Source organism: Schistocerca nitens, chromosome 1 (assembly GCF_023898315.1).
Source record: "Schistocerca nitens isolate TAMUIC-IGC-003100 chromosome 1, iqSchNite1.1, whole genome shotgun sequence".
NCBI classification, from domain to species: domain Eukaryota; kingdom Metazoa; phylum Arthropoda; class Insecta; order Orthoptera; family Acrididae; genus Schistocerca; species Schistocerca nitens.
The window spans coordinates 1,023,547,232-1,023,572,351 of NC_064614.1; the positions used below are offsets into that span (position 1 = coordinate 1,023,547,232).

At 37.5% G+C, this 25,120-nt stretch overlaps 1 protein-coding gene across 5 annotated transcripts in view; it reads left to right on the forward strand.

Moving 5' to 3' along the window:
* LOC126237960 (organic cation transporter protein-like) overlaps positions 1-12,632 on the forward strand; it is a 171,720-nt gene extending 159,088 nt beyond the window's left edge. For all 5 annotated transcript variants that reach the window (XM_049947761.1, XM_049947757.1, XM_049947762.1 and 2 more), the window contains exon 11: positions 11,511-12,632. In XM_049947761.1, coding sequence (XP_049803718.1) covers positions 11,511-11,598 — 88 coding nt within the window. In that variant the 3' untranslated portion in view covers positions 11,599-12,632. The remainder of the gene's footprint in view (positions 1-11,510) is intronic.
* Positions 12,633-25,120: the final 12,488 nt, after the last annotated feature.

The window sequence follows — 25,120 nt, forward strand, 5'->3', positions numbered from 1 at the left end:
ACTTGATGGGAGAGGCAGAGGCGCCATCAGATGGCTGTACAATACCAGCACCCAAGTGTTTGTCAGTGGCGGCTTTTGCCACTTTGTGTTTGTGGGGAGATAGGCGATGAGGTGAGGGTGTTGGTGGATCAGCAGGCTGGGGGTGGTGTTGATAAGACAAACTGTCCTGTCATGGATGGTGTAAATAGTCTGTGGCCAGATGGGCTGGCATGAAGTGGGGACTGAGGGCATAGCACTTAGGTGTTGTAGTAACACCATCATCAATGGACAACTCCGTCATGGAGGCTCTGCCAATAACACTGGGTGTGGCTGGGTGAGCACAATTAGGTAATGGCAGTTGACTGACTTATTTTGAGCACGATCTACTGTCTTAGTTATTGTACAGTGGGTGTTGATGTTGCAGAATGGTGAGTTTCTGTTGAGTCATATGAAGCTCGGTAAATGTCTCAGCCATGGGAGAGTGGAGGTGGTCATTGGAACACCAGTGTTAAAGTGAATGACAGAGGTCATGCAGAGCTCTTCCAGGAACATTTGACATTTCAAGATAAGATCAAAAGATGTGTCTGACAGTGAAGTAAGAGATGGTGGCATATCGTTGACAGGAGGGGAGTCTCAGATCTTGCTGCTGATTGGCTGTTGGCCATAGAGGTGCAGGAGCAGAATGCAGTACAGGTCTGGAAGTAAATGGTAGTGTCTGAGTAAGTCAGCTCCTAAGACAGGTTCCATCATTCCAGCCACAAAGAACATCCAAAGCATAGATGGGTGGTTATCGAGATAGAGATTGATGGAGGCTGTGCCAGTCACCAGCATCATGGAGTCATTAGCTGCACGCAATTTCGTGGGTGATAATGAAAGTGTAGCAGGAGCGAGAGATGATGGAGTCATGATGACATTGGCTCTGGTGTTGACTAGAAGGTAAGAAATCAGTTGTGCATGATAATGAAGAGGTGAGAGCTATCTGGTCATAGATGAGACCTGCAGATGCTATCAGGAAGTGGTGATTTGCCTACTTGAAGAGGCTGAATGACAATGTGCACTAGTATCATAGTGCAAGATCATGCTGAGTATGAGCAAGGGTGCCTACAGTGCAGCATGTCAGAGCCAAAGCAATTGTGTAACCAACAGAGGCAGTGCACATGGGCGGCATAGTGCCCAGCCAACTTGCAGTGTTCTGACGGGCAGGCACAGGTCAGTGACCAGGCAGAGGCACACTGGTGGTAGTCTGCACTGTAGGCATTTGTTTATGTTATTCACATGGGAGACTGTACAGAGAAGCTCTCAGGTGATAGCTCAGCAAGGTTTAGCAAGTCCAGATAGATGTCACATGGCCGGCATCTGCACGATCGGAGGTGCAAAGTAGTGGCCGAGAGTGCTGGCAGGGCATCATCTCGAGCATCACTGTTTGAATGCTCCCCCATACTTTTAAGAGCCACAAAGGCCACAGTGTACAATCTGGGAAGAGGCTACTATCAATTTGCAGGTGAAGCTTGCACCCTAGTGTGGAAGTTGTATTGTGAGAGAGTGAGGTTTCACTTAGACACTAGATGAAGTTGTTGCTCTTGCAAGTGGGATAGGCACTGAAGCAGAAGTGCCTTGACAGTCTCATATTTGTTTGTTTGTGTGGGCACATCAAGCAGAAAGTCACTGATGAGGTTGGTGTTATCACTGAGATGGTTGAGAAGTACTGAAAATTTGTCATTGTCCTCAGTGAAACCTGCAGACTGCACTATGCACTCACTAAGAGTGAACCACAGAATAGCTAAGTCCATATTCAACAGAGGGAGTTTCAGCTAAGGACATGTGGAATGGTAAGGGCCATGGTAATGTGAGGCTCACCCCAGCATAAGAAGGGCATTGCCCAGTAAGGTATACATGGCAGGAGTGGAGGCATCATGGAGTGGTGCATCATAAAATGGCTAAGAGATACCTGGCACAGTAGGTGTGACAAGCGTGGAAGCATCAGGGAGTGGTGTGTTGTAAAGCAGTGAAGAGAAACTTGGCACGATAGGTGTGACAGGACTGGAAACATTAGGGTGGATCACGGATGTTACTGCACACAGATTCACTGGCAGTACAAGAGTCTTCTGAGGAATAAGTATAATTATCTCCCATGTGGTCGCTTGGAGCACTACATGTACTGAATGGCATGGAAATCCATAGATCGCCTGGAACTACATTAATTGTCATAGCAGAATTGTAGGCAAATGGTCATTGGGCACTGGTCACACTGAGAATTTGAAATTTTGTTGGCCAGTTTGGTGTGAAGCAGCGTGAGCCTGGTGTGGTAGATGTGGAAACAATGGAAGCATTGTTGGTGGTTCACTACAAACTGTTGGATCAGACACTACACCTAAGGTTTGGTGAAATTATAACAAACTGAGGCCTGGAAAGTTCATGGAATTCACTGGCATTAACAAAGAGATGAGAGTGATGTTCCTTGGAGCAGGAAATGGCTGAATTGATAGCTGTGTCATTGTAAGACAATCGACCGGTGTGGGAGATTTTACATTTTAAACATGATATGGTTGAAATTTTGGAGTCACCATTGTGGGAGGTGTGGCACTCAGGATAGTAGCTACGTATAACAATTACTAACAGGTTGTACAATTCCATACAAATATATTTTAATGTCCTACAAGGTACAAAGCATGTTGTCACAAACACTGATCAGAGTGAACTAACAGCACCTCTAGAGAGGTTAGTTGAGCTACCTCAGGACAGCAACATTGTTCTGGGTGACTCCACAGTGTTTTGTCCCCAAAAGTTCATCCACTTCTCCTTGTGTAATTGAATTGTACTCTGTTTGTGTTAACATTTAAACGTTACATGTTTATATTATTTCAAAAAAAGAAAGAATCCAGCATACTGCTTTTACAGTATGTATTTTTAACTAAGAAGAAAGATTAAGAAAAGGCAAACCTACGTTTCTAGCATTTGTAGACTTAGAGAAAGCTATTGACAACGTTAACTGGAATACTCTCTTTCAAATTCTGAAGGTGGCAGGGGTAAAATACAGGGAGCAAAAGGCTATTTACAATTTGTACAGAAACTAGATGGCAGTTGAGTCGAGGGGTATGAAAGGGAAGCAGTGGTTGGGAAAGGAGTGAGACAGGGTTGTAGCCTCTCCCCGATGTTATTCAGTCTGTATATTGAGCAAGCAGTAAAGGAAACAAAAGAAAAATTCGGAGTAGGTATTAAAATTCATGGAGAAGAAGTAAAAACTTTGAGGTTCGCTGATGACATTGTAATTCTGTCAGAGACAGCAAAGGACTTGGAAGAGCAGTTGAATGGAATGGACAGTGTCTTGAAAGGAGGATATAAGATGAACATCAACAAAAGCAAAACGAGGATAATGGAATGTAGTCGAATTAAATTGGGTGATGCTGAGGGAATTAGATTAGGAAATGAGACACTTAAAGTAGTAAAAGAGTTTTACTATTTAGGGAGTAAAATAACTGATGATGGTCGAAGTAGAGAGGATATAAAATGTAGACTGGCAATGGCAAGGAAATCGTTTCTGAAGAAGAGAAATTTGTTAACATCGAGTATAGATTTAAGTGTCAGGAAGTCGTTTCTGAAAGTATTTGTATGGAGTGTAGCCATGTATGGAAGTGAAACATGGACGATAACCAGTTTGGACAACTGTTAAAAGAAATTCATGTGCTTAAGTGATAAATAGATGTTTTGTTAGGTTTCCATCAAATTGTTATATAACAATTGTATTGCATCATACATAACTAAATTCCTCAAGCAGAAATGGATGAGTTAAACATCTGAATTGAAACCATTGTAGAACAGAAATGGTACATTTCTGGACATGGGCATTTTTCCAAAATATTATGTACTCACTCCTCTCTAAAAGTCCCAGAATTTTGTAATGGGAATTTCCAGACATCTACATTTACATCCATATCTACATCTACATGATGTAAACCACTGTGAGGTACATGGCGGTGTGTATGTCCCATTGTACCAGTTATTGGAGTTTCTTCCTGTTATTCACATATGGAGTGTGAGAAGAATGATTGTTCAAATGCCTCTGTGCATGCAGTAAATATTCTAATCTTATCATCACAATCCCTGTGTGAGCTATATATAGAGGGTTGTAGTATAACTGTTTTCTGTACTTCTGATAATCTTAAGTTTAATGAAAACTTCCTTTGTTTTTGTGTGGTCTAACATAGGTAATTAACAGGAAAAACCCAAGAACAGATCCTTGATGAGTTCATCTTTTTGTAAGTAATTGTGATCTCTGCTTATTTCCATAAAATGTCTGTAGTTTGTTGCTTTAGCTGCACTCAAATAATCTCAGAGAATTATCTTCAGTGTTGTCCAGAGTTAAAAGCTTAAAATTCATGTGTTTCAGAACAGTGACCTCCCACCATACCCTCAACAAATGCTGTTCATAAAGATTTTGCTTGCTTTTACTATTGACAGAGGAGATGTAAAGGCAACTTACAATTCATCTAAGATTTTGTTACTTTGGAAATAACCATACAGTATACTTGCTTGTTTATGTAGTTTTATACTATTTTGTATATGATGGTTACAACTGAGATAGGCTTAAATTATTTGGCACTGTTTTTGTGCACTCACAAAGTAACCACAAAATTTAATTTTTCTAATACTTTTTTCTGTAGTAAAACTAATGTCGTATTATCTTTCTCTGCTATAAAATTTGTAAAAGAACTTAATGAACCCCAAAAAGCCCTCTGGTTTTGATTTGATAAGTTTGACAGCATGTAGTATGATATGATAAAAAGCCCAATTAACCTCTTTGAATGTTTTTGGCTGAACCATGTACCTTGCTGTTGGTGGGGAGGCTTGTGTGCCTCAGCGATACAGATAGCCATACCGTAGGTGCAACCACAATGGAGGGGCATCTGTTGAGAGGCCAGACAAATGCTTGGTTCCTGAAGAGGGGCAGCAGCCTTTTCAGTAGCTGCAGGGGCAACAGTCTGGATGATTGACTGATCTGGCCTTGTAACACTAACCAAAACAGCCTCGCTGTGCTGGTACTGCGAACGGTTGAAAGCAAAGGCAAACTACAGCCGTTATTTTTCCCCGAGGGCATGCAGCTTTACTGTATGGTTAATGATGATGGCGTCCTCTTGGGTAAAATATTCTGGAGGTAAAATAGTCCCCCACTTGGATCTCCGGGTGGGGACTACTCAAGAGGACGTTGTTGTCAGGAGAAAGAAAACTGGCATTCTACGGATCGGAGCGTGGAATGTCAGATCCCTTAATCGAGCAAGTAGGTTAGAAAATTTAAAAACGGAAATGGATAGGTTAAAGTTAGATATGGTGGGAATTAGTGAAGTTCGGTGGCAGGAGGAACAAGACTTTTGGTCAGGCGAATACAGGGTTATAAATACAAAGTCAAATAGGGGTAATGCGGGAGTAGGTTTAATAATGAATAAAAAAAATAGGAATGCGGGTAAGCTACTACAAACAGCATAGTGAACGCATTATTGTGGCCAAGATAGACACTAAGCCGCCCACGCCTACTACAGTAATACAAGTTTTCTGCAGATGACAAAGAAATTAAAGGAATGTATGACGAAATAAAAGAAATTATTCAGATAGTGAAGGGAGCCGAAAATTTAATAGTCATGGGTGACTGGAATTCGGTAGTAGGAAAAGGGAGAGAAGGATGTAAGGATGTAGAGGCTTATCTCACTAGGGGTAAGATAGATACTGCCGACAGGAAAATTAGACACACCTTTGCAGATAAGAGAACCACTTGTATGAATATTAAGAGCTCAGATGGAAACCCAGTTCTAAGCAAAGAAGGGAAAGCAGAAAGGTGGAAGCAGTATATAGAGAGTCTATACAAGGGCGATGTACTTGAGGACAATATTATGGAAATGGAAGAGGATGTAGATGAAGATGAAATGGGAGATACGATACTGCGTGAAGAGTTTGACAGAGTACTGAAAGACCTAAGTGGAAACAAGGCCCCGGGAGTAAACAACATTCCATTAGAACTACTGACGGCCTTGGGAGAGCCAGTCCTGACAACTCTACCATCTGGTGAGCAAGATGTATGAGACAGGCGAAATACCCTCAGACTTCAAGAAGAATATAATAATTCCAATCCCAAAGGAAGCAGGCGTTGACAGATGTGAAAATTACCGAACTATCAGTTTAATAAGTCACGGCTGCAAAATACTAACGCGAATTCTGTACAGATGAATGGAAAAGCTAGTAGAAGCTGACCTAGGGGAAGATCAGTTTGGATTCCTTAGAAATGTTGGAACACGTGAGGCAATACTGACCCTACGACGTATCTTAGAAGCTAGATTAAGGAAAGACAAACCTACGTTTCTAGCATTTGTAGACTTAGAGAAAGCTTTTGACAATGTTAACTGGAATACTCTCTTTCAAATTCTGAAGGTGGCAGGGGTAAAATACAGGGAGCAAAAGGCTATTTACAATTTGTATAGAAACCAAATGGCAGTTATAAGAGTCGAGGGGCATGAAAGGGAAGCAGTGGTCGGGAAGGGAGTGAGACAGGATTGTAGCCTCTCCCCGATGTTATTCAATCTGTATATTGAGCAAGCAGTGAAGGAAACAAAAGAAAAATTCGGAGTAGGTATTAAAATCCATGGAGAAGAAATAAAAACTTTGAGGTTCGCCGATGACATTGTAATTCTGTCAGAGACAGCAAAGGACTTGGAAGAGCAGTTGAACGGAATGGATAGTGTCTTGAAAGGAGGATATAAGATGAACATCAACAAAAGCAGAACGAGGATAATGGAATGTAGTCGAATTGAGATGAGTGATGCTGAGGGTATTAGATTAGGAAATGAGACACTTAAAGTAGTAAAAGAGTTTTGCTATTTGGGGAGCAAAATAACTGATGGTTGAAGTAGAGAGGATATAAAATTTAGACTGGCAATGGGAAGGAAAGCGTTTCTGAAGAAGAGAAATTTTTTAACATCGAGTATAGATTTAAATGTCAGGAAGTCGTTTCAGAAAGTATTTGTATAGAGTGTAGCCATGTATGGAAGTGAAACATGGACAATAAATAGTTTAGGCAAGAAAAGAATAGAAGCTTTCGAAATGTGGTGCTACAGAAGAATTCTGAAGATTAGATGGGTAGATCACATAACTAATGAGGTGGTGTTGATTAGGATTGGGGAGAAGAGGAGTTCGTGACACAACTTGACTAGCAGAAGGGATCAGTTGGTGGGACATGTTCTGAGGCATCAAGGGATCACAAATTTAGTATTGGAGGGCAGCGTAGAGGGTAAAAATCGTAGAGGGAGACCAAGAGATGAATACACCAAGCAGATTCAGAAGGATGTAGGTTGCAGTAGGTACTGGGAAATGAAGAAGCTTGCACAGGATAGAGTAGCATGGAGAGCTGCATCAAACCAATCTCAGGACTGAAGACAACAACAACAACATATTATAATGTGGGTAAATCATCCTCAGATGGATATTCCACTTCCAAAACTGCCTACATCACAGATACAGTGGCAATGACCAGACCTATGGTATGGGATCCTCATTTTTATTTGAGCTAACTTCATGGCACTATTAGAACCATTACTATTACCTATGATAGGTTCCTCAAACAAAAAAAACTGTGCTCAGTTCTTGGAAAAGGCACAGGTCACACCCATTTAAAAGAAGGGTAGTAGAAGTGGTCCACAAACCTACAATCCAATGTCCTTGACATGGATTTACTGTAGAATCTTAGAACATATTCTGAGCTCAAACATAATGAGGTATCTTGAACAGAATGCCCTCCTCAACACCAACCAGCATGGGTTTAAAAAACGTCAATCATGTGAAACCGAGCTCGCATTTTCCTCACATGATACTCTGCAAGTTTTGGCCAAGGCAACCAGGTAGATGCAGTGTTTCACGATTTCCAGAAAGCATTTGACTCAGTACCACACCTATGCTTATTGCCAAAAGTATGATCATATGGGGTATAATGAGAAATTGTGACTGGATTGATGACTTTTTGGTAGGGAGGACACAGCATGTTATCTTGGATGGAGAGTCAATGTCAGCTGTAGAAGTAAGTTCAGATGTTGCCCAAGGAAGTGTGTTGTGACCTTTATCCATTCATGTTTTATATTAATGACCCTGCAAACAATATTCCTGTCTTAGAATATTGGTCAAGTGTACAAGACCCGTACCAGATAGGACTAACAGGGGATACTGAACATATACAGAGGACGGCAGCACAAATGTCACAGGTCTGTTTAATCCATGGGAGTGTCTCACAGAGATAGTGAAGAACTGAAATGGCAGACTCTTGAAGCAAGATGTAAACTACCTTGAGAAAGTCTTTTAACAAAGTTTCAAGAGGAGGCTTTAAATGATTACTCTAGGGATATACTACAACCCTGTGCCTATCCCTCACACTGGAATCATGAGGATAATAATCGAATAATTACTGCATGCCACAGATATTCAATCAATCATTACTCCCACACTCCATATATGAATGGAACAGGAAGAAACCCTAATAATTGGTACGATGGGATGTACCCTCTGCCGTGCACCTCACAGTGGCTGCAGAGTGCAGATATGTAGAGGTTGTTGTGTGATTATTTGAACCATAAGAGTCTACACTTCAACAGTTACATTAAGTACAGAATGAATTTTCACTCTGCAGAGGGGTATGCACTGTTCTGAAACTTCTTGTAAGCTACAAATGTGTGTTGCATTGGGAAGCTATACCTGAACCTGAAATCTTTCAGAATCCATTGATGATGGATTTAGAAACTCATCCAAATACCACTCCACTACCCAAGCAAGCAGCTCCTCCCACAATTAAGGAAAATGCCACACAAAAAATTGTTTGAAATTGAAGAAAGTAGCAGCTAATCCTTTGGACTGGTGAGCCCTTTCCCTTTCAATGGTCAAAGACATTGATATCCACATGGTGAAACCAGAGCCAGGTGTCACCTAATGTTGCTCCTGACCTCTTGGGTAAGTTGCCTTTGCCAAGGAAGGAGGACAAGGATAACCATCACTAATAAATTACTCCCAGAGTGCCTTCTGTGTTGCAGTGGAACTTAAACAGGTACTGATTACATTTGGTAGAATTACAACTCCTGGCTCAGGAGAGATTGTTCTGCAGCCACTTACAAAGGACTCATTTTAAAGTTATTGAGGCACTTGCATTAAGGGACTGCTGTCCCTAAAGGAATCACTGCACTTGTTCAAGTCTTTTTTGAGCTTACTTTCTGAAACTTTTGAAACACTTTATTATTCTGAGCTACAAGTAAGTTCACCTTTGGTACGTTAGTGTCAGTATTAGTATTGTTCATCACTGCTTTAGCATTATACTTCAAAACTGACTTTCACAAGAAACTCTAGATTATCCTCATGAGACTCTTTTATCTCTAACCAGTATCTAAAATTTTAATTTTTTTGTTGTCGTTTCTCATGATATGAGTCTCATGTGGAGAATCTAAAGTTTCTTGTGAAAGTCAGTTTTGAAGTATAATATATTTAAATATATTTAAATATGTCTGCTTGTGTCTGTATATGTGTGGTTGGATATGTGTGTGTGTGTGTGTGTGTGTGTGTGTGTGTGTGTGTGTGTGTGCGCGCGAGTGTATACCCGTCCTTTTTTCCCCCTAAGGTAAGTCTTTCCGCTCCCAGGATTGGAATGTCTCCTTACCCTCTCCCTTAAAACCCACATTCTTTCGTCCTTCCTTCTCCTTCCCTCTTTCCTGATGAGGCAACAGTTTGTTGCGAAAGCTTGAATTTTGTGTGTATGTTTGTGTTTGTTTGTTATACACTGCAAACCAGCATGAGCTGCTTGGCAGAGACTACATGCCATTGTACCAGTTAGAAGAGTTTCTTCCTGTTCCATTTCTGTATAGAGGGTGGGAAGAATGATGGGATTACAGAGGCATCTGATTCCACTCATATATTTTGACCCATGACGTCACCAATATGGTGGAAATGACCATTCTCAATGTCTCTAATATGGCGCCTATGACGTCATTACATAAACATGAGAACAAACAGAAAAATACATATAAAAACAACAAACACATCTAACTTCAAAAATATAATCAAACTAACAGGATTAACACGGGAAATTGGGGGTTTTTGGGTGGGGACAAACTAAATATAAACAAATACAGACACACACCACCATCCAAAATCACACAAAATGATGACATAAAAACAACACAAAATTCCCAAATTCTGCTACACTTAAAATATCCACAGGAATCAATCACTTCCCTTCACATACATAGCTCAACTGCAATTGTTGATACCACAGAATAAAAACCAACACACAAACATTTTAATCACACAGCAACTATCGATACCACAAAACCGACACCAAAAAACAAAAACAAACGAAAAAAAAGTAGAAATCGGACACTTCCCTTGACTTACATAGGTAAACTGCAGCTGACGATGCCAAAACACACAGAGCTACAATGACACATTGGAATCGGACACTTCCTTTCACCTATACAGGTCAATTATGATACCAAAAAATTTGGAATCACATACTACCCTTAAGTTACATAAATCAACCACAAGTGATGATACCAAAACATCAAACACCTACACCTACAATAAATAACACCGACCTAACAACACATGGAAAAACCCCACAGAGCATCACAACATGCAAACGATAGACCCAAAAGAAAAAACACACACACACACACACACACACACACACACACACACACACACACACACACACACAAAACAAACTCCAAACCCACCCACAACCTACCAGCTCCAACCCCCCCCCCCCCTTCTTGACCCTCCCCCAAAAACAAAAATCTGCCAACAAATAAAAATCAGAAAATAAACAAAACTCAATCACACAAAACAACTCAAAACAACTGCAACAAAATGTTTCCTCCACAACATAATGATAAAATAACCCCATCCATCCAACCCACCTAAATCGACAAACATTACCAATTACATTTGGAAAACTGACTCTCAAGCATAAGTGTTCCACTGTTTCCCACACTCAACATGTCCTCTACTCAGTCCACCTGAAAAACTGAGTCTGCATCCTCTCATGATGAGTGAGATGTTGAACTCGAGAATCACAAGACATTACTATCATGCACTAAAGATTTTTGCACATTATTTTCTTGTAAAATTATTATACTTGATGGCATAATGTTGCTCTAAATTCTGCTGTTCCATTTTTGTAAAACACAACAAAAACACAGCTTCATTGATAGCTCTTTAAAAAATCACGTTATGGCTGTACAGAGCTGAAACTCAGAATGATCACCTGGAAGGGATGAAAACACTGGTCTTCACAAGTAAAACAACACTGCATTGCCAAATCTCTAACAATGTTGTCAATCTCATAACTTTTTTGACACACCTTGAAACCAATTTGTAAGTAACTGTAATTACGTATGTTCTTAAAGTTCATTCATTTATTGATTTACAGTACTGTGTAACAGGAGTTTTAGAATGTGTTATGTAGCCAGGAGGTAACCTACATAAAAATTAATAATGATGATTTCATTCTTTTATAGGAAAGCAGCAGAAGATATTGAAAAGGCACCAGCAGAGACAGCTAAGAAAAGTTCTAAAGCAATTCTAATAATAAAAAGACACACATGATGCTTGTCACTTGAATGTATGGTAGTAGAGAGAACTTGAATTGCAAAAGAACATTGAGTAAGACTGATTACATGATATGAAAGTTTGTATATGTATATACAGCACAATTCAGGGAGTAGTAAGTAATGTGCAGTCAGTGCAAGATGGATTGTTTTCCACATGTAATTTTGACAGACTGCAGTAGCTTGGGCATGTTATGTACTAAGCTTAATCTCTACGTGTAGCTTTATAGTGAAGTATTAAAGTTGTTACCAGAGACAGCTTCTGTAGCACAATAATTAGTCAGAATTTATGTAGTTAATACATAATTAGTTTTATCAGCAAGCAAATATCATCCTTCATACAAATAATTTTCATCCCAACAGGTAATTTATTTAAGAGGAGAGGTTATCTCCAATTTTTCACAGTGGCTTATTTATCACATATAGATCTCAAATGCTTGAGAGATTAAGAGTACAGAAAAATCTAATATTTTATCCATTAGTACACAAAGTACTAATATTGCTAGGTAATTCTAGAATCTGGATTCATTCATTACTCATCTGTCATTGTTTCAGATGCATTTTTCCATTTTTGATCTTCTTTTTGTCTGCTTCCCTGACAGTTTATTTTCTGTGACATCTTTATCTCATATCACGCACCTATTCCTTCAATATTTGAAAGCTTCATTTCTCATATCTACATCTAACAAGTTAGTGATCTTAGCTAATTTGTTAGCTTCATACAATTAACCCTCAGAATTATTACTAACTGTTCTTCCTGTAAACTCCATTCTTGTAAATATTCTGGTGATGTGTTTTCTATCTATGATACCAATGTTGTGAACATTATTAGGTGACTGTGCAAGTAGACCTACCATGTCTTATGCTGAGCTGCCATTGGTTGATGTAAATCTCATATTAATTAACTGTGTACACTATTCATTGTTAAATGAAGAAGAAATTTGATTTCTAATTCTGGAAATCAACAATTTTAGAAATTTTTTTTTGTCTTTATGAGTGTGAAAGTTATGAACTTTGTTTATAAGTTCGCAATTTTGTGATTGTAATCACAGATAAATGTAAATATATTTATACAAAATAAATCTTTTTGTAACAGAGAAAATTTAATTACTTGGATTTAGATAATTCACTGCCCTCTTACATCTTCCTATACCATTCAGAAATGAGACTGTAACACACTATTTTTAAATAGTGAAAATTAATTTTATACTTGCCTTCGTTTTGTAATCTGTTAAGTTTTCTATTATTTATACATTTTTCGTTAATTCCTACAGATGATTCAGATACTGTTCTGTAGTTTTTTTTAGCATAAGTGTGCTGTGACATAAAGAAAATGTGTAGCCACGAAGTTGATTTGTGATATTTCAAGGGTGTATCCAAAAGGAGGCAGAGAATGACCACTGATCTCCTCCAATCCTACATCCCAAAGAGTCCCCAAGGTGAAAAATAGTCTTCCAAACAGAACTTACATACTGCCCTACCATGCACAAACATTGAAAAAAGCCAGAACAGGCAATGTATATTGACTATAGTGGGAAATGTATCCAGTGCCACTTGTACTAAAACCTCAAAACACTTTAACAATTTACCATTGTTCTTCTTATTGTTTAACACAGGCCATGAAGTGTGCTGAAACAAGCAAAATAGTTCACATTAGTGTAGCAATGTTTTCCAAGTGTTTTATGTAGTTCAGGCACCTACCTTAAATTTTAATTCATTAAGGATTTATTTAACATTCTATACACTGTATCCACTCTCACTTCAACAAATTAGAGATTATATTTAAATCAAACTCTTTGGTACACAACAAATTATTTACTTCACAGTTCCACACTGCCATCTATAGAAAAACATATGAGCTAACTAAGTAACAGATCAAATTTGTGACTAGATTCAAGACTACCCTGCACACACATCCTAAAGTTGCTCTTAACAGAACAAAACTGACAGAGATAAAGGTAATTTCAGAAGTAGCTTAAGAGAGTGTGAAAGGACAGTTACTGTTAATGATACATATAAATGATCTAGTAGAAAATGTCAGAAGCATGAGGCTGTTTGCAGTTGATGTGGATGTCTGTAAGAAGGTAGAATACCAAATGACTGTTGGGATTTGCAGGAAGACCTGTACAGGACAGATTAATGGTGCAGGGACTGGCAGTTGACCCTGAATGCAAATAAATGTGACATATTGTGCATACATAGAAGAAAAAAATCTACTACTGTTCAACTAATCTACTGACAACAAATTCCTAGAAACAGTATCTACTGTAAATTATTCAGGAATAACCATGTGGTGCAGTCTTAAGTAGAATGACCACATAAAACAAACTGGGGGAAAAGCAACTGCCAGGCTGAGATTCATAGGAAGAATATTCAGTAAATGTAACTAATCCATGACAGATGTGGCTTACAAAACACTTGTTCAACCAGTTCATAAGTACTGTCTCAGTCCGGAATCCCTACTGGCTATAATTAATGGAAGAGAGAGAAGATTCATCAAAGAGTTGAGTATTTTGTCACAGAATCATTTAGTTTATAAGAGAGCATTACAGAGATACTCAACAAATTTCAGTGACACACTACAAGAAAGGCATCATGTACTACGGAGAGGTTTATTATTTAAATTAAAAGACTGTACATTCCAAGGAGAGTCAGGCAACATATTACTTCCATCCCACATATGTCTTGCAAAATAACCACAATGAAAACAATTTGAGAATTTAGAGCTAATATGGAGGTTTACCAACAATCATACTTCCCATGTGCTATTTTCAAATGGAACAGGGACAGGGATTGGGGGATCAGTTAGTTGTACCAAGAGTACCCTCTACCATGCACCATCAAATGGCTTGCAGAGTATTGATGTAGATGAAGTGTATGTATCACATTTTTATAAAACACACAGTACAGGAATGTTCACACAAGTACACAACACACTGGGAACTGTAACTGTGTCACATGTTTCATGACAGAGTGGTGGGACAGCTCATGTAGCAGAATAACACACCACTTAACAGTGTGAAGCCCTTGTTAACTACTAAGAAAAACAACTATGTCCTAGATGTAACATCCAGCCTGCATGGAACTGTAAATACATCATAGCTGCTGTGCAGAATGGTTGCAACATAAAAGGTAACAGCTAAGAAAAGAGTGAACACATTACTGCTGTGTGAATGACTGACCACATAGAGGAATCTGAGTGTAATATGTTGTGAGACAGGATTTTGAGGCTGCCTATCACAGCAATGAGCACAGGTGCCTAAAGAAATTCATCCAAGAGTTAGCAAGCTTCCAAACATTCAATTTTTATATCACTTATTAGTTGAATCTGAGAATTTGTCATGCCGCAAGAAATAAATAAACAGGAAGTGCACAGAGCTTTTTAGATCTTCAACATTTGATTGTTAGTCAACCAATATTTTTCTCAAGGTAAATTACTGCCATATCTTAAAAGTATGCATATTTCATATCGTATCAAAGTGCGTCATTTAATACTATTAATGTGAATATGGATGCAGGAAACATTCGGAAACAGCTAACAAACTGGCTGGTGGAACCAACTTTTAACTGCCCAGGACCCAACAAAAATAGCCATCTCCCGTGCCTGGCATGTTATTGTGTAGACATGGCAACTGGACCACAGAACTCCTAAATCTATGGCTGGATGTCATACATGGCTGGTGTCGGTATAATTTGGGAAATATATAGTTTAAGAAGATCCAAACACCTTTTCAACCTTAATATTTCACCGTTTCTCCTCTCACCAGGCACAGAAATTTTTATTTTTTGATATTTCGGCTCACAGATAAAGTATAGGTGAATGAATACACTTACAGTACCAGAATAGCATGACTATGTTATTCCTCCTGTACTATAATCACTCTACTATGTAAAACTGAAGTCAGTCTCAGTAAGCCTTGACAGGTCAAATGCAAACTTACCGATGAACTTAAGGTGTCACCAAGTGAAAGAGCTGTTTTTGTGGGGATTGGGAATGGGAACCAGTCAGGCATAGTTCCACATTATTTATTCTTCAACAGTTGCTGCAACCGTCCCTTTTTGCATGTCATTAAAGGCTGCACAATAAAGTGACAGAGAAAAGATTAGGTATTCTATTTTGGCAATGTTGTATAAAGGTTCACATCCACTGTGATTACAAAACAATGTTGAAGCCACTGCTGAAGCAAGGAAATGGTATAATTTTCCATGAACAACCTGACAACCAAACGCTTTAGTGGCACCACAAAACTGGGCAATTTTGTGACTGACATATTGCTTTTTGACAACAACACACTGGCTTTATATTATTAAATACTTTAACTCAACATCCAACTTATAGTGCTACTGCAGTGCATTCTTCCAGAGTGCTGCCATTAACAATGGACCCTAAAAATACATACACTACACATGAGCTGGTCACAAAGTGATTTTGTTTGCAGGAGGAAAAACATTTTTGTACCCTTCTTGGAAACTTTCTGCTGCTGCTGATAACTTTTAACAGTGATATGAGCAGTACATTCTGTGTAACATTTACACAAATTTTATTCAGCCATTGGACAGTAAAAACATTATTTCTGTAAATTACTGGGATAACTGTGACACACATACATGCAGAAACAGTTGTAACAGTTGAAATCAAAAAAAAAAAAAAAAAAAAAAACAAATGTCTCATTTCTGATACTTCTCATTACTCTTGCCTTTCTTTGATTTACTTTCAATCCATGTTCTGCACTCAGTAGACTGCTCATTCAATTCAGCAGCTCCTGTAATTCATCTTCACTTTCACTGAGGATAGCTATGTCATCTGCAAATCTTATCAATCATATCATTCCACCTTAAATTTTAATTCCACTCTTGAACCTTTCTTTCATTTCCATCACTGCTTCCTCAATGGGTAGAGTGCGCTGTTGAACACATGCATAAATACATATGTAAAAGTTTTGTTTAATTATCTTGCTTAAAACACTTTAGTTTACTGATTCTTATTTTGTTTGAATGAGGATAAGCATGAAATTACTCGGATTTTAAGAAAATCAGAAAGATAAATAGCACCAAATATGCAAAAGTTTTCTGTGTGTGTGGATAAAAACAAAACTTAAAAACTGAGCAATTTTGTAACTGTGTGTGAGGAAGAAATACTAGGTTAGCACATTTTTCTGACAGGTGATGTATTAGACTTCACACCACAATGTTGTTCTGAGCTGTGGGATGTAAAAAAGTTTTGCACCATGTGAATCATCAAATCACACACAAATTTAATAATGTACTGTTTTAACTAGACTGTATATGTATAATATATAAAATTTTGTTATTTGCAGTGGTTCCTGGTACTACAATTTTAATAACCATCAGTGTACATTCGAGGTAGTAGAAAACTGTTAGGACATTATGAAATGAAATGATCACATGGAATTGATGGCCAGGAGTCCCCACTTGGGGCTGTTTGGCCACTGAGTTGCAAGTCTTTCAAGCTGATTTTGCATTGGATGACTTGCATGTTGTTGATGATGATGATGATTATGAAAACAACACAGTATCCAAACCCCAAGTAGAGAAAATCTCCAACCGGCCCAGGAATCAAACCTAGAACAGAGCAGACACAAGGAGTTATTAGTACATTGTATGATTCATAAACATTATGTTTCAAGAGTTATAACTTTTATCTTGTAAGAACTTGCACTTTTTTATCCACTGGGAGCAGGGGTTCAATCATAACAGTATAATATCCACTGAAAAGAACTGCAGTAATAAATGCATGTTGTCAAACATGCAGGCTGCCAATAGTTGGTAAGGAATATGCCCACTGCAGAGAGTAGTGCATGGTTTGCAATTGTTTGGAATGCTCTCCACAAGGCTATTGAAATCTCATTGTATTAATGTTCCACTGTGATTAACCACAAAGTATAGGTAAGCAGTAGTATTCTTGCAGTCTACATATTTACCCATACCATGATTCCACATTCCTTGTAATTGGCTGATCTTCTTTACTCCTAAATTATTTACATTCCAGTATGTAAAGCATGTGAGATGACATTAATTCTGGTCATTTTTGATGCTAAAGATTTTGACAGATAGGCATATCAATTCAGTATCAATGTGAAGGAAGTCAGAATATCAACAAACATTTGTTGTGAAAGCTCAATACCATTTCATTATTTACTGTGAAACTAACATGACATTTGTTACTTGTCAGATCATGAAATCATAGCTCTGTTAACTGGGCAGAAAGGTTAGATGATTTAAAAAGGGAAAAGAATAAGCTGAATTTAGATATGGGAATTAGTGAAGTGTAGTGGCAATAAGGAAAGAACTCATGCTCAGGTGTGCACAGGATTAAAAATACATCAAAAAGGGACACTGCAGGTTTAGGTCTAATAATTAATAAGGAAATGGGAATATTGGCAAACTGCTACGAACAACATAGTGAACACATTATTGTAAGCAAGGCAGACATGAAACCAATACAATGATACAAGTGTTTATGCTCCATGGAGGATTATGAGATTGAAAGAATATATGCTGAGATAAACAAATTATTTAGATAGTCAAGGGAGAAAAAAGTAAGTGTGATGAGAGGCTTGAATTTAACAAAAGGAAGGGGAAGACAACAAGAATGTTAAATTTAATAGTTCATGGATTGGAGGGAAAAGAATGAAGGGATGCCACCCAGCAAAATTTTGCATAGAATATAATTTAATCATTGCAAACATTTTTGTTTAACAATCATGAAAGAATCTTACAGACTTGACAGATATCTGGAGACAACAGAAAGTTTCAGATAGATTATAATGATAGTAAGCCAGAAATTCTTAAACCAAAACATATCTAGGTCCAAATGTAGACTATGACCATGATTTAGTAAGAGACTGCAAACAGGTAGGAAATAAAGGTGATGGGACCTGGATAAATTTCAAGAATAGAGGTTGTTTAGGGTTTAAAAGGAGGCATTAGGCAACAATTGATGAAAATGAACAAAGAAATGTGATAGAAAACAAGTAAGTAGATTTTAGAGATAAAACTGTGAAGGCAATAGAGGATTAAATAGACAAAAAGAAAAGCCAACTAAAAATCCTTGGATAATACAACAGAGATTGAATTTGATTCACAAAAGCAGAAAATATAAGAGAATAGCAAATAAAGCAGGTGAACAGAAATGAACTAGAAGCCTGTTGAATCATGCATAACTTCAGGAAACAGGATGCTGCCCAAAAATGGAGAAAATAGAAGCCATTGAATGAACATAGAGAGCTCAAAGGCAAGCCAGTACTAAGCACAGAAGTAAAAGCTTAAAGGTGTAACAAATATATAAAGAGGCTCTGCAAGAGAAACTACCTTGAAGACATTATAGAAACAGAAGACAAAGTAAATGGTGTTGAGATGGGATATTTGATGCTGTGAGAAGAATTCAACTGAGCACTTAAGTCAAATCAAGGCCCCCAGGAGTAGATCCTTGGAAGAACGAGTCATGACAAAAGTATTGCTAGTGTGCAAGATATATGAGACAGGTGAAATATCCTCATACTTCAAGATGACTGTATTAATTACAATAAATAAAAAGCAGGTGGTGGAAGGTTGACTGTTACTTTAATAAGTAATGGTTATAAAATAGTGATACCAATTAGGTACAGAAGAATGAAAAAATTAAATTTATGCTCAGGGAATATCAGTTTGGATTCTAAAGGAAAGTAGGACCATGAGAAGCAATATTGATCCTATGATTTAGCTTATTAGATAAACTGAACAAAGGCAAACCTATATTTATAGCATGTGTAGACTAAGAAAAAGCTTTTGTCAATGTGACTGAAATACACCAAATGAAATTATGAAGGTAGCAGGTATAAAATACAGAGGGAAAAACATTATCTAAAACTTACACTCGAATTGAATTGCAGTTATAAAAGTCAAAGGGCATGAAAGAGAAGTGCCAGTTGGAAGGGAGTGGCACAGTGTTGTAACCTAGTCCTGATGTTATTCCATCTGTACATAGAGCAAACTGTGAAGGAAACCAAGGCAAGCTTTGGAAACAGAATTAAAGTTAAGGGAGAACAAATAAAAACCTGGAGCTTTGCTGATGACATTGTGATTCTATCAGAGATGGCAAAGGACTTGGAAGAGCAGCTGAATGGAAGTGATATCTTCTTGAAAAAAGGTAATAAGGTGTATACCAACAAAAGTAAAACATGGGTAATGGAATGAAGTTGAATTAAATCAGTGTTGCTGAGTGAATTAGATTAGTAATGTAACATCTTAATTGTATATGAATTTTGCTATTTGAGCAGCAAGAAACCGGTGGCTGAAGTAGAAATGATATAAAATGCTGTAAGATAATCTTGTGCAGTCAGTAATTTGCAAGTCAAAGTTTTACTTCAGCAACAAGAGAAATAGGTATTTATTTGCTGCTGCAATAATGTGTTAGTTCTGCAGCGCAGGAATTGTCACCAGTATCTGTTACAACAACTCAGGTAAGCTCTCATGTGCTCAGGCTTGTCGTGAGAGGATGGATTTGTGTTGTAAATACACATGTACACTGAGCTGAAAATCAAAAGCGGACCATTTTCCCTAGATAAGTACCAGTGAAACTTTTAGAGTGATGGCAGACATGTTCAGATTTGACAAGAATATGGAACCCATAATCATGCATCATAAATTTTTATATAGCTGCCCAAATCTTCATGTCTTTCCATGTGGAACTGCCAATATGGGGACTTCCTTGATGTTTACATAAATATTCATGTCCAGACAACAGATGATGGTTGAATATGAGAAGGCAATGCTAAGGTGCACACAGTTTATCATTTGACTTGACATCTTTAACAGAAAATATTATAATATATTGAGTGGCTAACTATCTCCAAGAATGAATCCCACAGAGCACATCTGGGGCAGTGGCAGAAGGTATTGCATTGTGTAATGAACCGGGGACCTAGAAATGACGGAGAGGCTTCGTCCCACTGTTAACCTCAGTGGTTCACAACCCCACAACAGGCCACAGCAGTCCACCCACTCCACCACTGCCCCACACCACACCCAGGATTATCGTGCAGTTCGGCCCCCAGGGGACACATGAAAACTGAGAAGCTGTTGTTAGACAACAATATGGAACTGTCAACAAGAAGCAGAGCCAGTCATATTAAAATGTAAGCACTGATCTAAGTGACAAGTTCTCCACAGAAAATAAAAAGAGATCTTTCAAGTCATATTATAAATTAAAGGACATTATTTGTTTTTTGTTCTGGTGTAGCTGTTGGCTGAGGTGGTATGGAGAGTATTCTGTTACAGATATGTTGCTACTAATGGAAACTAACTGTAATTTTTACAGTCAGAAGCAGCGGAGTTATTTCATGTGAATACAAAGACTCTCAATACCAAACCTCTTGAAACAGGGTTGTATTAACGTAAACTCATGTACTTTTGTCTATATTCATCTAGCATTACTTTTCCTCAACAGTAGTTGTCGATACCCATATTATTTTCTGAATTTTGGACAGGTCAATATTATCACAGTTGCGTTCTGAAAACTTTCATAAAATTGTATACACAGTATGTCATACTTCAAGCTAAAATTTATGAAAAGGAATTACTTTTATAATATTTTAGTTTTGATGTTATAATCAATAAGTAATAGTTTTGAATGTACAGTTAAAATTATTTTTATTATGAACATTTGAAATTATGGATTATTTGCACACTTAAAATCTCTATTATTAGTTACACAATCATGTACTGTTTACTAAGTTTATTTCTGAATTCATTTATGAAATAATGATCGAAATTAAAAAAAAAAAAAAAAAAAAAAACTGGTAGGAATCCCTTTGTTAAGAAAAATTGTGAACCCTACGGAATATTGTTATATCGACAGAGTGAGGGAGTCATAAGCTTGCCTCTGATGTGATAGGACATATTTTTGTATAACAAGTGGGAACAATGTAATTTCGGCTTTATTAATGTGAAAAATAAAAAAAAAACTGTATGATATACTAAAATGTGAGAACATCAGTGGAAAATATAGTTACATAAAAATTCTGCAACAACAATCTTCAAATTTATGTAGTTCAAACCAACCAGTAGGACATGATGTTAGATTTTCAGCTTAAAGAATCAGACCCCTAGACAAGAAGAACAGGAACCATCTCAACATGGCAAGCGAAGTAAACTGGAAAGTTTATTGTAATCTTCACTTCTCTCAAATATTCATGAATGATTTTACTTATTAATTATTTGGACTGGGCATTGTTCAATGTGAACAGTAGCTGGAAGAAGGAAGGAGGCGGAGATTACAAGTGTGGGCGTCATCCATGATTAATTGACTAATAATGAAGTTTTGTCTGTTGCAGAAATTGTTTTATTTCATTGAATTTTGAAATTTATTAATGAATAAATTTTTGATCACATGGAGCAAAACTGATGGCTGCTCCACAAAGGATCTTTATGCCAATAGTAATGATGCACTACCAATAATGATGCACCAGAGCTAATGAAAGTGAGGAGGACTTTACAGTTACAACCAGGGACATCAAAAAGGAATGATAAGTACAAACTATTTGTGAAGTTAATTTGTTTGTGGACTCACATCCTTGTTAACTAAATAAATAGGGATAAAAGCAAATTGAGGTTAAAATGGAAGTTGCAAGATCCAGTCAGAATATGTTTGAGCAGGGTGAAATCATAGAACAGTAAAGGATCATGTTTTGCAGTTAATTGATGTTTTGCAATTAATTTTAGCAAAACTAGAGGAAATGAAAACAGATAACAGTAGCAAATTTAGTGCAGTTAATGATCAGTTAAGGGGGAAATAAGGACAGGTATACACTCGCACACACACACATATCCATCCGCACATACACAGTGCGGATGGATATGTGTGTGTGTGTGCGAGTGAATACCTGTCCTTTTTTCCCCCTAAGGTAAGTCTTTCTGCTCCCGGGATTGGAATGACTCCTTACCCTGTCCCTTAAAACCCACATCCTTTCGTCTTTCCCTCTCCTTCCCTCTTTCCTGACGAAGCAACCATTGGTTGCAAAAGCTAGAATTTTGTGTGTATGAATGTGTTTGTTTGTGTTTCTATCGACCTGCCAGTGCTTTCGTAAGGTAAGTCACATCATCTTTGTTTTTAAATATATTTTTCCTGCGTGGAATGTTTCCCTATTATATTCATATCGAAAACAATAGTAAAATGGACAGGGTACAAGATCAAATAGGTTGACTTAGTGATCAAGTTTCAGAGCTAAAAAATGGGTTATCAGAGGGGTTAAAAAGTATCAACGAAAAAGTTGATGTTTTAGAAAATAAATTTATTGTTTTAGAAAATGAGTTAGTAGCTGAGTCAGCAAAATAATTAAAGAATGTTGATGACATCAGATTTCAAGGCCATAGTGGAAAAACTGTGTGAGTTTGGAGTTAACACCCAACAAAATGTCGCCAATTTAAATAAAAAAAAATTTAAATGTTGAAAACAAAACGCAGACTAAAGTAACTGCTTTAGATGAAAAAATTTCAGCAATTCAGGAGAGTTGTATTAACAAAAATCTTTGTGAAAACCATGGTATTGCATAGTTCAACACTCCTATCAAAATTTTTCCTTCAGATAATTTACATCCAGTGGATTTTCTGCACTGCTGCAGAGATAGCTTTGTGTCAGACATGAATCAAAAAATAATTTGTTAAAATAATTACTGGAGGCAAAGCTCTGTCATGGGTAAATTTGAATTTAAGTCACTGGGAAACATCAGAGTTTTGAGATAAGATTTTTAAATAAATTTTGGTTGGAAGAACAGAGGAGAATCAAAAGTGAATTTTTGAGTGGTCCTAATTGGAAGAATATTGATACCATAGCACTTTGAAAGAGTTTTGTAAGAACCAACTTAAAAAATTAACACATCTTGTCAAACCATTGGACAAAATGACCTTGATTGAGACACTTAAAAGAAGATTACCAGAAACACTGCAGTGGGATTTGTTAGATGGACCTGATGATTGTCTTGAACAGTTTTTATTTTATGTTGACACACCTGATAGGGCAGTAGACTTGAACAGTTTTTATGTTATGTTAACATGCTGGATAGGGCAGTGGCAAGGAGTATGTGCCATAATAATAGGAATGATGGAAATCACAATGGGGGTAATCACAGAAACAGAGATAATGGGAACTTCCATCAGGATCAGAGTAACAATAGAGAGAGAAATTCCGAACAGCAGCAGGATAGGAATAATGGGAATAACTATGGGCATTTTAATAGAATACATGATCACGGAAGTAATTACTCGGGAAATGGCAGTTTGCTTCAATGAAGATCAACAGTTTTGGGCTGAGGAAACATAACAACCACAGGACCCCTAAGTTACACTTGCAAGTAGACAGTAATAACAGTGTTAGTGATGTGGCACCTGAATCTGAAACTGAACAGAAGGAATATCAGATTTCTCATTTATGTTTTGATCAAAAGTTTTGGGATATTATGTTTAAGTATGGTGAAGTAAGTGCTAATCACAAACCAGAATGTGAGAGTAGTGAGAATTTTTGTGTAGTGTGTACTAATGACTTTTTCTCTTGGACAGAAAATAGTGTTGTTGATGTGTGTAAATCAGGTCATGACTGTACTGGACACCCACTAGGTGGTATTTTTGATGTAGATGTGAATGAGAGCTGTGAAGTAACTGAGGTTGGTAAGTCTGAGACTGGTGGCTTATTGCAAATGTGAGCTAAGAGACTTTGACAGAAATGAGACCTGTATTGCCAGTGATGTAGTTGATGAAGTAATTTTGGAGGAATATGATGACAATGAGTATAAAATATTTGTGGAGTTTAAGAAGTTTCAGACTTATTTGTAAATGATGTTAACAACACAGGGAAGGTGTGATGTATTTGATGTTGTAAGTGAGGGTCATGGAATACCAGTCAAGTCAAAATAGTTTTTTATTAATGCTATGCAGAGTAATGATCAAAACAGTGAAGGTGAGGTATCTATGAGCCTGGCGGATAAAGGTGAATACTTTTCGAAGTTTGGTTGGGTCCAGATTGATGATAACTTAGATAAAGGTGCATTGTGGAATAAGTTAGCTGAGGTTAGTCAGAATTTGTATCCCAAATGGTGGAATGAAGTGGAAGAGGATCTAGGCAGGAAGTGTAATTTTGATAGTAATGAGTTTTGTGTTTCTTCTGTAGAAAGTGATGTTAGTTGTTCCATGGAATCTATTCATTGTGTTCAGTCTTTACCTGACAAAATGAGTAATCAAAGTTATGCTATGATACCAGTAAGACTGTGTGGATGGAGCATTTGATGAAATTGAAAGTGATATTTTGCATGAAGTGTCTGGCAACAGACCGCATGATTCAGATTTTGGGTGTCCTTACATTAAAATTAAGATTGATCAGTGGAAAGGCAACTGTTTGATTGAGACAAGTAGCCTGATTTGTGGTATGTCTGAACAATTTAGTGACAAGATTAAGTACTGTAAGATTTTCATGGAACTGTCCATTGTAGGTGTAAAGATAAGATGAGCTACAGATAAGCATAGCAAAT